Source organism: Podarcis cretensis (assembly GCF_951804945.1).
Source record: "Podarcis cretensis genome assembly, chromosome: 13".
Lineage (NCBI taxonomy): Eukaryota > Metazoa > Chordata > Lepidosauria > Squamata > Lacertidae > Podarcis > Podarcis cretensis.
In genome coordinates, this window is record NC_137182.1 from 56,796,716 (window position 1) to 56,811,192 (window position 14,477).

The 14,477-nt window shown below is 51.5% G+C and overlaps 1 protein-coding gene across 1 annotated transcript; it reads right to left on the minus strand.

Moving 5' to 3' along the window:
* Window positions 1-767: 767 nt before the first annotated feature.
* On the minus strand, window positions 768-3,903 carry LOC307202151 (E3 ubiquitin-protein ligase TRIM56-like). Its single transcript, XM_079951873.1, has 2 exons — window positions 3,762-3,903; window positions 768-3,086 (listed from the first exon to the last, which is right to left on the minus strand). The coding sequence occupies exon 2, from the start codon at window positions 3,053-3,055 to the stop codon at window positions 1,028-1,030; it is 2,028 nt and encodes a 675-aa protein (XP_079807999.1). The 5' UTR covers window positions 3,056-3,086; window positions 3,762-3,903; the 3' UTR covers window positions 768-1,027.
* Between the last annotated feature and the right edge of the window lie 10,574 nt (window positions 3,904-14,477).

The following is a 14,477-nucleotide window of genomic DNA, read 5'->3' on the forward strand; positions in this document are numbered from 1 at the left end:
AAAGGCGATGGCAAACCTAAACAGCATATTAAAAAGCAGAGACATCACCTTGCCAACAAAGGTCCGTATAGTTAAAGCTATGGTTTTCCCAGTAGTGATGTATGGAAGTGAGAGCTGGACCATCAAGAAGGCTGATCGCTGAAGAATTAATGCTTTTGAATTATGGTGCTGGAGGAGACTCTTGAGAGTCCCATGGACTGCAAGAAGATCAGACCTCTCCATTCTTAAGGACATTAGCCCTGGGTGCTCACTGGAAGGACAGATCCTGAAGCTGAGGCTCCAAGACTTTGGTCACCTCATGAGAAGAGAAGACTCCCTGGAAAAGACCCTGATGTTGGGAAAGATGGAGGGCACAAGGAGAAGGGGACGACGGAGGACGAGATGGTGGGACAGTGTTCTCGAAGCTACCAGCATGAGTTTGACTAAACTGCGGGAGGCAGTGGAAGACAGGAGTGCCTGGCGTGCTCTGGTCCAGGGGGTCACGAAGAGGCGGACACGACTAAACGATTAAACAACAAAAAATATATTGTAAATCGCTTTGGGGTGCCAAATGAATGAATGAAACAAATAACTGATCATTGTTGTTGCCAATATGCTGTATGGTGAGATTCTGCCCCATTTCTGAACAGTTGAGCTCCTACTCCCAAACTGCATGTCGGAGTTTCTGCATGTCGAAAAATGGGGGGGGGGGGGTCCCAGGCAGCTGGTTGCTGTGGAGTTTATGCTTCTCATACATCCCAGGACGAAAATCTCAGAAATGCAGGAAGTTTTTATCCAGACTCTTTATTTCAGCTCATATACAATTGTCCTCTCTTGCAAAGATGCAAATATACACGTTTGTTTTATTATTGAATGATATTTATAGGGGGGAAAAGAGAGGAATGGTGATCACAACAGAGTTACAAAGTAAAAGCATGCTTTTACTCTCCTACACACACCATTGCTCACCTTGGGCACACCAGTCTGCCTTGGGTCATTAACTCTGGGACATACAGCTTTTAACCCCCCCCCTTGCCCTTCCTCTGGCTCACTTGCCCTGATACCTGATCTGGAAGATGTGGACGGTGCCGTTGCTCAGAGCCACGGCAAAGCGCCCCTCCCTAGCCACCGTGACCACCCGCGGTCGGTCGATGCTGTTCTCGGCAGTGAGGAACGCCCCCAACTCCTCCCCGCTGGGGGAGAAGGCCACCACCTTGTTAAGCTCCCGCAGGACCACGTAAATGATGCCCGTGGCGTCAGCACAAACGGCCCCTGGCTGGCACTCGCCCAGCTGCTCCTCAGAGCACTCGGCCACCAGCTGCCCCGTCCTGGTGAACAGGACCACGCTGCGGCGGTACCAGTCCGAGCCCACAAAGCCGTCCTTGTGGTTGGCCAGGAAGACGAGGCACCTCTCTGCACTGCCCTCAGGCACAATCTTCTCCAGCAGCCGCCCCTCCAGGTCGTACACCTCCAACTGCCCAGCCACACACACCGCCATACGGTCTCCCCCCAGCCCCACCACGGCATGGCTGGCCTGCCCCCTTCGCAGGGCCTTCTGCCACACCAGGCCACCTTCACCGTTCAGGAGGTAGAGGCAGGAGCCGGCTGTGAAGGCTACCTTGCTGCCCACGGTGGCCACGCTGACCGGGGCCACGCCACTGGGGACGGGGACAGTGCCCTTGAACTCCCCTTGCAGGGAGAAGCGTTTCAGCTTCTGGTTTTGCTCATCGGCCACCAGCAGCTCTCCAGAGCCAAAGGGGCAGAGCCCTGTGACCTGAGGACGCTTCTTGTCACTGGGGGTCTTGACCCAGAAGCTACACGAGAAGAGAGGCTTGGGTGTCAGAAGGGGGGCTTCCGGGACCTTGGGAGGAGGCACAGGGGATCCCTCCTTGGCAGGCGGCACTTGCTGCTGTTGCTTCCTCCTCTTCTTCTTGGCCCCTTTTGTGCCCGCCTCCTGGGGGCCCTCCGGCACTCCAGTGGGGCTCTCCTCTCGGAACTCCAGGTGGAACAGGCGGGGGCTGCTGCCCTTAATCTCAGCGTCGACCTCCAGGCAGGACAGGCGGGTGGCCAGCGGCTCCCAGGAGAGGCCCTGCAGATGCCTGAGACGCTCACAGATGACCTGCTCCAGGGAGACGATCTCCACCTCCCTCCCCAGACTCAGCACCTTCTGGGCAAAGGCCACTGTGCTGGAGGCCACCTGCTCTTGGAACTCCAGATCAGAGCAGAGGGCCTGGCAGGCCTTCTGCCGCTCCTTCACGTAGTCCGCCAGCTGGGCCAGGACCTCCTCCTGGTGCGCCAGCAGCCGCTGCACTGCCCGCGAGCACGCCTGCTCCACCGCATCCCGGATGCTAGCCTCACGCACCTGCAGCTGCGCAGCCTCCCTCTCCAGGCTGGCCCTCCCCGCCCGGATGACCTGCACCGTCTCCTCCACCCCGGCCAGGAGCTCCACGATGACCGGCCGGCGGGCCTGGGCCGCCTCAGCCAGGGGCAGGCAAGGGTGCTGGAGGTGGGCCCCCAGCCGGCACTCCCGGCAGAGGACGGCGGCACAAGGCGTGCAGAAGAAGCGCAGCTCCTCGCCGGTGTGCTCTTTGCACTGCAGCGCCTGGCGCTTCCGGATCTCCTCGTCGTGCTTTCCGGAGAGGTAGTCCTTCATGGCCACCACGCGGTGGAGGTGGGTGAGGCGGGAGCAGCGGTGCCCGCTGGCGCAATCCTGACACATGTCGTCGGCGCAGTCCAGGCAGCGGGAGACGGCCGGCCGGCCGGCCTCCAGGCCAATGAGTGGGCAGAGGCTGCAGGTGGGCTCTGCCTCCCCTGTGGGGTGGACCAGGTCCAGCAGGCCGTTGATGAAGAAGTTGGTCCGGAGGGCGCCCACGCCCCCCTCTGGGAGGGCCACCCGCTCACGGCACTCCGGGCACTGAAGCTCCTTCTGGCCTTCTGCCAACTTCCGCAGGCACTCCTGGCAGTAGCTGTGCAGGCAGGGAAGGATCTTGGGGTGGCGGAGGCGCTCCAGGCAGATGGCGCAGGTCAGGAAGCCGCTGGTGAGGGCTTCAGAGAGGGACGGGGCCTTGGCAGCCATGGTGGGGTGGTCCCTGCTGCAGGGAGGTTGCCTTGAAGGGAGAGAGAGAGAGAGAGAGAGCGCACTGTGAAAAGGATCCAGGGGTTTTAGTAAACCACAAGCTCAATATGAGTCAACGCTGTGATGCAGCACAAAAAAAGACAAATGTGATTCTAGGCGGCATCATTTGTACTGCAGGAGAAGGAGCCCTTGCGCCTGATGTAAGGAAACCGAGGCTCTGTACAAGAAGCACACGTCCGTAAGTGCGCTAGGTAGGAAGGCGCGCACAGGAGCGCGTTAAAGGCACAGCCACAAACACGGGGAAACCCACACACGGGGTGGAAAGCGCCACTCTCCGGGGGTTGAGCTGCACAGGCGACCCCCGGGTTTTACAACACGCCCATGAAGCGATGGGTGCGAGTCAGAAGTGGGGGACGGACGGCTCTTTCCAACGGGAGTGGGGGTTAGGGGGCAGGACTCCTGGGTTCCCAGGAGACTCCTGGCGCTGGCGGGGGCGCCCTTGCCCAGCTCTCATCGAGGCCCTTGCGACCAGCGTGACCTCCCCTTCCCGGGATCCAGGGAGAGAAGGACCGCCCCCCGACCCACCTCGGCCGCCCCTAACCCTCCGAAGGTCTCCGCGCCAAAGGCCGCCGCCCGAACCCCATATCTGGGGGGCGACTCCCGATTGGCTGGCAGCTTGTCCGCCCACCCGCGAAGGAGCCCCTACCTCGGAGCGGCAGCTGGGCTGAGGGTCCTCCCCGCCTGCCCTTCCCCCGAGGTCGCCCCCGAGATGTGGGGCGGGGAGCGTCACTGCTCGAAAGCGAAAGCGCATCTGACGCCTGGCCCGGCCCCCAGGGGGCGGAGGATTCCCGCAAGGCAAGGCGCCGCGGGGCAGGGAGGTTGCGACAAGGGGGTGGCGGGGGGGGGGGGGCTCGGGGCTGGTTCCGCTGGGGCGCAACGAAGGGCCGGAGAGTTGGTGTCCGGCCCGCCCGCTCCCCTCGGCTCTCCTCGCTCCCTTTGAGCCTCGCAGCCTGTCTCCTCTTAGGGCATCGAGGCTGGACCACCCCCCGAGGAGTTAGCGCAATCCGGTCTGGGCAAAGTGTGCCCTCCTGGGGCCGCCCCACTTCCCGCCCCCCTGTTGGAGAGCTCCCCGTTACCTTCGTGGTTGCAAGAACGGAGGACAGCAGCTGGGTCAGGCCAAAAGAGGGCCCCGTCCAGCTGTGATTCATGCATCGCAGGGGTTGGACTAGATGACCCCCGGGTTCCCTTTTGACTCCCCTAAGGTCCCCTGCAGGGACGCGGGTGGCGCTGTGGGTTAAACCACAGAGCCTGGGACTTGCCGATCAGAAGGTCGGCGGTTCAGATCTGCACGAGGGGGTGAGCTCCCGTTGCTCAGTCCCAGCTTCTGCCAACCTAGCAGTTCGAAAGCACGTCAAAGTGCAAGTAGATAAATAGGTACCACTCCGGCGGGAAGGTAAAAGGCGTTTCCATGGCTGCTCTGGTTCACCAGAAGCGGTTTAGTCCTGCTGGCCACATGACCCGGAAGCTGTATGCCCGCTGCCTTGGCTGGGAAAGCAAGATGAGTGACGCAGCCCCAGAGTCGGCCACGACTGGACCTAATGGTCAGGGGTCCCTTTACCTTTACCTTAAGGTCCTCTGCACAGCCTAGTCCTTTACTCACCAGCTCCGAAGAACATCACCCAAGAATAAAACGCAAAGTATTATTTCTTTGAGGAGTAGGAAAGGTTACAGCAAGCGACCAAGAAAGCAGGCGGAGGCTGAACCCCGATATTTGTTGTACACTATTTTTATAGTCATCGTATTGTTTAGACACACCAGCTAACCACCCGGGATACAGTCCTACCACCAGCTTTAACCACAAAGGTAGATGTTTGCATGCCTCAGCTAACCTCGGCATTTCCTCTTTCTTCCCCTTTGTGTATGCTGTGCTTTTGCATGCTCACAAAACTTTCCTTTACACACCCCTTTGTGGTTTGCTCTTTCTCTGCCCCCTTTTCAGCCTGCGTTTCAGCGCGATTACAGTGAGAATAACATGTGACCATGGTGTCGGCCAGCAACAAGATGGCGTTAGTCTTGCTGAAGCTCGAACGAAGGTGAGAGGTAGGTGGTCTTGCTTAGGTTACTGCAATTCTATGGTTCTTGTCCAACGAGTGACTGTGTGCCAACCAAGAGACAACCTCCGCAGGTGTGTGTCACACAAGGCCTTGGAGGCCTAATCCTGACCTGCAGGCAGGGATGTTTCAGGCAACATGGCTGGGTTCTTCACTTTGGCACAGCAGCACGTTTTTCTGGTGGGCACCATTTTAGCATCATCACTTTATTTGTATGCGCCTTTCCACAGTTAAAACAATGCTCAAGGCGGCTTGCCGTATGGGGAGGCAGTTACCAATTTTTAAAAAAAAGTGCACCAACAGTCTTATTTGCCCCTGCAAGTATATAAATATATATATGTTGTTTAGTCGTTTAGTCGTGTCCGATTCTTCGTGACCCCCTGGACCAGAGCACGCCAGGCACTCCTGTCTTCCACTGCCTCCCACAGTTTGGTCAGACTAATGCTGGTAGCTTCGAGAACACTGTCCAGCCATCTTGTCCTCTGTCATCCCCTTCTCCTTGTGCCCTCCATCTTTCCCAACATCAGGGTCTTTTCCAGGGAGTCTTCTCTTCCAGGTGGCCAAAGTATTGGAGTCCCAGCTTCAGGATCTGTCCTTCCAGTGAGCACTCAGGGCTGATTTCCTTCAGAATGGAGAGGTTTGATTTTCTTGCAGTCCATGGGATTCTCAAGAGTCTCCATTCAAAAGAATCAATTCTTTGGCGATCAGCCTTCTTTATGGTCCAGCTCTAACTTCCATACATCACTACTGGGAAAATCATAGCTTGAACTATACAGACCTTTGCTGGCAAGGTGATGTCTTTGCTTTTTTATATATATGTGTGTGCAAAGCTTAAATAAAAAGGTATTTTAGCCGCAATATTTTTGGGGGTGGGGGAGTGGGAATGACGACTTAAGGGGAGCGCAGAGAGAAGAAACACGGTGGTCCATCTGCAGCAGCATAACTGGACGCCTTCATCTGCCCCTGCTGCAATAAAAACTCATCTCATGTATCAGTGTCCACAGCCCCAGCAGATGCTGCAACCTTCCAACAGTTTGGCTTCAACCCTGAAGGCGCACTCCTCCATTGTATCCCGAGACAGATGGGTGCCCAAAATCAGCTTCCCACATCTGACAAAGCAGGCAGGAAATAAAATGGGGGGGGGGGGATAAACCACAGGCATGTGACTGTGTGGAAAGTAGTGACTGGAACTATGTATAGCATAGACATAATGATTAAGCAAGACATGGTTACAAGGCAAGGTAGGCTGTTATACCAAGGGAATGTCAATAAAAATATCCAAATGCCCAAAGGTAGATTTGTTCCTAGGTTAAGGGGGGGGTATCCTCAACTGTGTTCCTTCTTGCTTGCAAATTAATAATAATAATAATAATAATAATAATAATAATAATAATTTATACCCCGCTGATTTGGCGGGGTTTCCCCAGCCACTCTGCGCAGCTTCCAACAAAACACTAAAATACAATAACCTAAGGGTATGGATTTGCTGAACAAATTTTTAAATGGAATACAAAAAAGGGAGGTGTGAGGAAGTCATGAAAATAAGTAAATGAGTGGTAAGATATTAGAAAGAGGGATTTTTTTCTTTTTTTGGGTTTTTGTATTTTTTTGTTTTCCTTTTACTGTTTTGTAACCTTTTTCCTGTTGAAAACTTAATAAATATTATTTTTTAAAAAATAAAAAAAATACAATAACCTATTAAACATTAAAAGCTTCGCTAACCAGGGCTGCCTTCAGATGTCTTCTAAAAGTTTGGTGGTTATTTTTCTCTTTGACATGTGGTGGGAGGGCGTTCCACAGGGCAGGTGCCACTACCAAGAAGGCCCGCTGCCTGGTTCCCTGTAACTTGGCTTCTCGCAGGGAGGGAACCGCCAGAAGGTCCTTGGAGCTGGACCTCAGTGTCTGGGCAGAACGATGTGGATGGAGACGCTCCTTCAGGTATACTGGTATAAGACCAAACAGGTATTAAATCATCCCCTTTGGAGTTTTGGCCCTTAAGGACTCTCAGCTGATTAGTTCGTTCCCCCTGTGTAGCAGTTCTATGTTCTTTGAACTGAAATTTCCACATATCTGTAAAACAATGGCCTGCAGGGTCAATAGATGGCGTGGAGCGTTTTGCAAACTGGAAAGGCTGCCTGAGCAATATCCAGCAGAGGATATATCTTGCCTGCAGCCAGTTCCACTTGTTTAATAATTTCAGGAGGAGAAACTTCCGGGTTATCCTGCTCCAGGAGAAAGAGATGGGAGCGTCGCGGTGGCCTCTTAACATGTTTGTTTTTGCAGGAGGAGGTTTCGTGGCTCAGGGGCCGTTTCATCATGTGTGAGATAATGCAGCAGTAGCAAGAGAGGCTCCTGGCCTTCACCCCTCGGGATTGGGACCCTCCAGCCCCACTTGAAAATGCAAGGAGCACCCACAGGCCTCCTCTCCCTTGCCCCACGCCCAGGCACACAGCCAGGCTGGCAGAGCTGGAAATGTCCACACCCAAACATTCAGAGCACCAACCCTGCCTTGCAAGAGAGCTCTCACCTTCAAAGGCGGAAGTGAAACCCAGAGAAGGAACCTGCAAGCCTCAAAGCACACCAAGCATGCCACACTGGGCAAGGCAGAGGCAAAGGCATTCTAGGTATGCTCAGAGGCATTCTCTGCTGCTGAATCACCTGCCCTAAGGCTGAACTCTGGAGCTGAAGCACAGCCCGGAGGAGAGCATATTCCTGGTGTGCTGTGTGGGCTCAGAGGTGCATCGTTCTTCACCACACAGCCGCAAGCTCCACATAGCTGAGTGCAAAAAAAAAGCCAATGCAATTCTGGGCTGCATCAATAGGAGTATAGCATCTAGATCAAGGGAAGTAATAGTGCCACTGTATTCTGCTCTGGTCAGACCTCACCTGGAGTACTGTGTCCAGTTCTGGGCACCACAGTTCAAGAAGGACACTGACAAACTGGAACGGGTCCAGAGGAGGGCAACCAAAATGGTCAAAGGCCTGGAAACGATGCCTTATGAGGAACGGCTAAGGGAGCTGGGCATGTTTAGCCTGGAGAAGAGGAGGTTAAGGGGTGATATGATAGCCATGTTCAAATATATAAAAGGATGTCACATAGAGGAGGGAGAAAGGTTGTTTTCTGCTGCTCCAGAGAAGCGGACACGGAGCAATGGCTCCAAACTACAAGAAAGAAGATTCCACCTAAACATTAGGAAGAACTTCCTGACAGTAAGAGCTGTTTGACAGTGGAATTTGCTGCCAAGGAGTGTGGTGGAGTCTCCTTCTTTGGAGGTCTTTAAGCAGAGGCTTGGCAACCATATGTCAGGAGTGCTCTGATGGTGTTTCCTGCTTGGCAGGGGGTTGGACTCGATGGCCCTTGTGGTCTCTTCCAACTCTGTGATTCTATGATTCTATGATTCTAGGTGCTGGGGCTCAGCCACGGCTTTTAACTCTTCTCCCTGTTTAAACTCTCTTATTAATTCTATTTACAGTGGTCCCTTGGTTCTCAAATGCCTTGGTACTCAAACAACTTGGAACCCAAACACTGCAAACCCGGAAGTAAGTGTTCCAATTTATGAACTTTTTCTGGAAGCCGAACATGCTCCATTTTGAATGTTGCGCTGAGGTCTGTCTGTTTTCTGCTATTTATTTTGTGTTTTTGTGGCTCTTTTTTATGACTATGTGGAACCCAGTTCAGATACTGATTGATTGTGTGACTGCAGTACATTGTTTATTGCTTTCATTTTATGAATAAATGGTCTCGTTAGATAGTAAAATTCATGTTAAATTTCTGTTTTAGGGCTTGTTTTTAAAAGTCTGGAATGGATTAATCCATATTGCATTACTTTCTATGGGAAAGAGCGCCTTGGTTTTGGAACACTTTAGTTTTGGAACAGACTTCCGGAATGGATTAAGTTTGAGAACCAAGGTACCACTGCACTACCTTTAGTAAGCTAATTCCCTCCTGATACAATAAACTCACTGGGTGACCTTGGGGGCCGATCGCTGCCTCTCAGCCTACCCTCACAGGGTCCTTGTGGGGGTTAATTGAGGAGAGGGGGGAGAACCATGCATTGTCTTATTAGTTTGCACTCCTGTCTTAGCAACATCCATGCTGGCTTGGTCCACAGAATGGAAGATGGCAGGATCTCCCAGGATGTGCCCCATGGTGAGCTGGGTCCCAGCACCAGGCATCACTGGAAGGCCAACTCTGCATTACAAAGATGTCTGCAATCGTGACATGAAGACTGGCAACATCAACCCCGCCGTGTGGGAATCCCTTTCAGAAGATCTCAGTGCCTGGAGACGGGCAGCCAAGTTCATAGTAACGAATAGAGAAGAAATGACCACCGGGAGGAGTGCAGAGAGAAGAAATGGCATGGTGCATCTGCAGCAGCTCAACTATGGCGCTCCCAAAGCAAAGGAAGGATTAGACTCTGATTAATAGAATATAAGGGACGCGGGTGGCGCTGTGAGTTAAACCAGAGAGCCTAGGGCTTGCTGATCAGAAGCTCGGCGGTTCGAATCCCCATGACGGGGTGAGCTCCCATTGCTCAGTCCCTGCTCCTGCCCACCTAGCAGTTCGAAAGCACGTCAAAGTGTAAGTAGATAAATAGGTACCGTTCCGGCAGGAAGGTAAACGGTGTTTCCGTGCGCTGCTCTGGTTCGCCAGAAGCAGCTTAGTCCTGCTGGCCACATGACCCGGAAGCTGTACGCCGGCTCCCTCGGCCAGTAAAGCGAAATGAGCGCCGCAACCCCAGAGTCGGCCACAACTGGACCTAATGGTCAGGGGTCCCTTTAACTTTACCTTAATAGAATATACACAAAGGCTTGACCAGCAAGACTCTGAGCGGGGTGCGTATAATAATAATTCCTGTCCACCCTCTAGCCCAGGTCGTTTTATTCACAAAAGAGCTTTTTACACAGTGTTCGTAAGAACCAATCAGATTTCCTCTGAGCATTTCAAAAACCCCACGTGGGACAAAGTTAAAGATTCAAACTACAAAGAGCTAATTTCTTACTTGAGCATGCATATGTAATTCAGAGTAAATAAAAGGAAACTCCGGAGGTCATAAACAGCAATAAAGGAATGAAGGATGGGATGTATTTACCATCTCTTTGTGAACTCTCTTCCTGGCCCTTAAGATCTATTTAAAGATTAACAAACTACCGTATTTTTCGCTCTATAAGACGCACCTAGTTTTTGGAGGAGGAATACAAGGGGGAAAAAATTCTGAATCTCAGAAGGTAGAACAGCAAGAGGGATCGCTGTGCAGCAAAAGCAGCATTCCCTCTTGCTGTTCTGGCTTCTGGGATAGCTGCGCAGCCTGGATTCGCTCCATAAGACGCACACACATTTCCCCTTACTTTTTAGGAGGGAAAAGTGAGTTATAGAGCAAAAAATATGGTACATCAAAGAAGCTACCTACTATCTTTTATGGCTCAGGATGCCTGACGAAGCAACTGGCAACTGGGCTGTGTACGTGACTTGTCAAGCAGAGAGAAATGGACAGCCGAGGAAATGTGGCTTGTGGGATTTGATCAGAAATTATTGTCCATGAATCGAACCCAGTCAACACCATGCTTTCATAGCGGACACAGTGGCTTGATGCCTGTTTTATAATTCCTCATAGTAATCCCACCTGACCCCCACACTCTGGATATTTGCACTCCTACATCAACTGGACACCTTCCTCTTCCCCAGCTGCAATAAAACATGTCTCCCGCGTCAGTCTCTCTAGCCACAGATATAGGTGCTGCAACCTCCCGGCGGTTTGACTTCACCCCTTGAAGGCAGAGGAGCCAACTCCCAGGGGTGCTCTGCTCCTCACAAGACAGACAGATGCCAGCCAACTATTATATGGGGGCCACCTTGAGCTCCTGGGGTGGGGAGGCTGTGTATGGGGAAAGTAAAATAAATGGTAAAGAAAGCCCTGTTCCCCACAGATCACTTTTCAAGGCCACCTGGATAAAGGTAGGCTGAGAGAGAAAGACAGGAAGACATAATCACATAATCACACAAAGCCCTAACTAGGCAAGTACGTTGCTCAATGGCGTCACCTGGTGGCTCTTTGCTCTCCCTAGAAAGTCACACAAAGTTCTTTTTGGCCAATTTTTAAAAATTGATTTCCCATTATTTGTAACCATTTTTCAGCAAATCAATACAAATGGATTTGCAGAGGGCCTTCTCGGTGGTGGTGCCCTTCCCTTCCATCAGATGTTAAGGGGATGAGCAATTATATAACATTTAGGAAACGTCTGAAGGCAGCCCTGTATAGGGAAGCTTTTTAAGGTTTAAGGTTTTACTATGTTTTTATATGTGCTGGAAGCTGCCCAGAGTGGTTGGGGCAACCCAGTCAGGTGGGCGCGGTACAAATTATTATTATTATTATTATTATTATTATTATTATTATTATTATTACTGATTTAAAAGCTGACTTCCCACCCCTCAGACATTCCCTTTGTTTTCCTTCCTTCTTTGCTGCTCTCAGTACAATAACTTTTCCAACTTTGGTTTCGAAATTCACTCATCCTTTCTCCCTGTACAATTACCAATTTATGCTACGACTTTTGTACGTTATTATACCCCGTCCTCAAAACAATTGAGTAAGAGTAAACCTAAGGAGCGCCAGGACTGGAAGCTGAGGAAATCTTACATCTATTTCAGCATTTCAACTTTTGCATGTTCCGAAGTACACTTGTGAATCTCTCTCAGTTTTACTGCTTTCTCCTTTGTAAACTGCTTCGAGGGTTCTTGTTATTTTTTGCAATCAAGCGGTGTTTAGGTATAAATAAATAAAATAAATGGGTTGTTCCTGAGGAGATGCTTTTCCTCCTCAGAAGAGGCTGGGATATGAAGAGACGGAGCAGAGGCCAAGGAGGAGCAGGCCTCCCTCCTCCCTCCTCCCTCCGCCTGAGGCCTTTTCCCGCCTTTTTCTTCCCCTCAGAAAGTGCCAGAAGAGCTGCCCCTCCCCCTCTCTCCTCAGGCAATGGAGGCGACATTCGCTTGCTCCCTCAGGAGGACTTTCTTTCCTTCATGGGGACTCCAAAGGTTCTTTCTTGTCCTCTTCCTCAGGGGCAACTTATTTATTTCATAACATTTATATGCTCTTGATGGAGATGTGTGTGTGTGTGTGTGTGGCAGTTTGGGAAAAAGGAGGCCAGGCCCTCATATCCGGAGGCCTCCCAAACAGCCACCGTTTGAAATCCATTAATTCATGTACTGTATTTGTCTGTGTATAGGATGCCCCCATGTATAAGACGCCCCCTACTTTTGGGGACCCCAAATTTAGAAAATGTGCATATGCACTATCCGTGTATAAGACACCCCCAGATTTTTAACCTTATTTTAAAGTAAAAAAAACCTAGTCTCATACACGGAAAAGTACGGTAATTCCCTCAGGCTCCCATGAGGAGTTTTAGGGGGTGCCTTGGGGTTCCCCTCCGGCCTCAAACAGAAAGATCAGGGGCTTCTTCTGGTTTTCCTGGTCTCACAAGGCTTCTCCCTCAGCTTGGAAAACATCACATTTGCCTCTCGGTTCCCCCAGTTTCCCAGTTCATTGGCCTAAGGAGCCCCTGAAATATGCTCAGTAGAGTTTAATTTTCTGTACAATCTCATGTAACCAGAGTCGGAAGGGACCCCCGAGGGTCATCCAGCCCAACCCCCTGGAATGCAGCAATCTCAAATAAAGCAGCCATGACAGGTGGCCAGTATGTGTTACTGGGCTGTGGCTTGTAGGTGCAGGGAGATACGACCTGCTTTTTCCCGCCTACATCTTGGCAGTTTGCTGTTAAACAAATGTAGCTTTAAATGTACAGTATAATGAACATTCCTTCATTATGTTCTTTGGCAGAGAGCTCCCCTGGAAAGTTCTGAAGATGACTTTAATAGGATGGAGGACGTCTTGCCCAGTTGAGAGGAACAGCAGCCCCACACACCCCAAGCTCCCTGGTAGCCCACTATAATAGAGTTCATTTTGTAAAATCCACACACTGCTTGATGGTAAAGCGGAACGAAACCCTCAAAGGCCGGTTTGCAAAGAGAACAAAACAAGGGAGCAGGCGAGGGGAGAGCGCCTCTTGTGCTCGGATCCTGCCTGCGGGTTTCCCAATAGAGGGAAGAGGATGCTGGGCCAGATGGACCCCCTTTGGTCCTTCTTATGTTCTGATGGAAACTCCAGGTCCAGGGCAGTCTATCTAGATTGCTACGTTATTTGGGGTATTTGGCCACTTTGAGGGCAGGAGGCTGGGCTGGATGGGCCCCCTTTGCCCCGATTCAATAATAATAAATACAGGGGTACCTCGGGTTAAGTACTTAATTTGTTCCGGAGGTCCATTCTTAACCTGAAACTGTTCTTAACCTGAAGCACCACTTTAGCTAATGGGGCCTCCCGCTGCCGCCGCGCCGCCAGAGCACGATTTTTGTTCTCATCCTGAAGCAAAGTTCTTAACCTGAAGCACTATTTCTGGGTTAGCGGAGTCTGTAACCTGAAGCATATGTAACCTGAAGGTACCACTGTAATAAATAAATTTTATTTATACCCCACCCTCCCCAGCCAAGACCAGGCTCAGGGCAGCTAACAACCAATAATAAAACAAATTGATTGAAATACAACTTTAAAAACAAAATTAAAATACAACATTAAAACATTAAAATGCCGCCTCATCATAGGAGGAGAAAGGGAAAAAAAGAAAGGGGGGGAGGGAATCAAGATGATTCCAAGCCAAAGGCCAGGCGGAACAACTCTGTCTTCCAGGCCCTGCGGAAAGAAATCAGATCCTGCAGGGCTCTGGTCTCATGAGGCAGAGCGTTCCACCAGGCCGGGGCCAGTGTTGAAAAGGCCCTGGCTCTGGTTGAAGCCAATCTAACTTCCTTAGGGCCCGGGACCACTAGGGTGCTGCTATTTATGGACCTTGAGGCTCTCCGTGGGGCATACTGGGGGAGGCGGTCCCATAGGTACGAGGGTCCTAGGCCGTGAAGGGCTTGAAAGGTCAAAAGCAGCACCTTAAATCTGACCCTGTACTCCACCGGGAGCCAGTGCAGCTGGAAAAGCACTGGGTGAATATGCTCCCATGGCAGAGACCCCGTGAGGAGCCTTGCTGCAGCATTCTGCACCCGCTGGAGCTTCTGGGATAGCTTCAAGGGCAGCCCCGCGTAGAGCGAATTACAGTAGTCAAGCCTGGAGGTGACCGTCATGTGGATCACTGTGGCCAGGGCGGGGCGGGAAAGGTAAGGGACCAACTGCTTGAGGCGGCAAAGGTGGAAAAATGTCTCCTTGGCTGTTGCCGTAACCTGCGCCTCCATGGAAAGGGAGGCATCAAGGATTACA

Coding starts and splice junctions, on each gene's coding strand:
- LOC307202151 (XM_079951873.1), bottom strand. CDS start 3,055: ATGGCTGCCAAGGCCCCGTCCCTCTCTGAAGCCCTCACCAGCGGCTTC.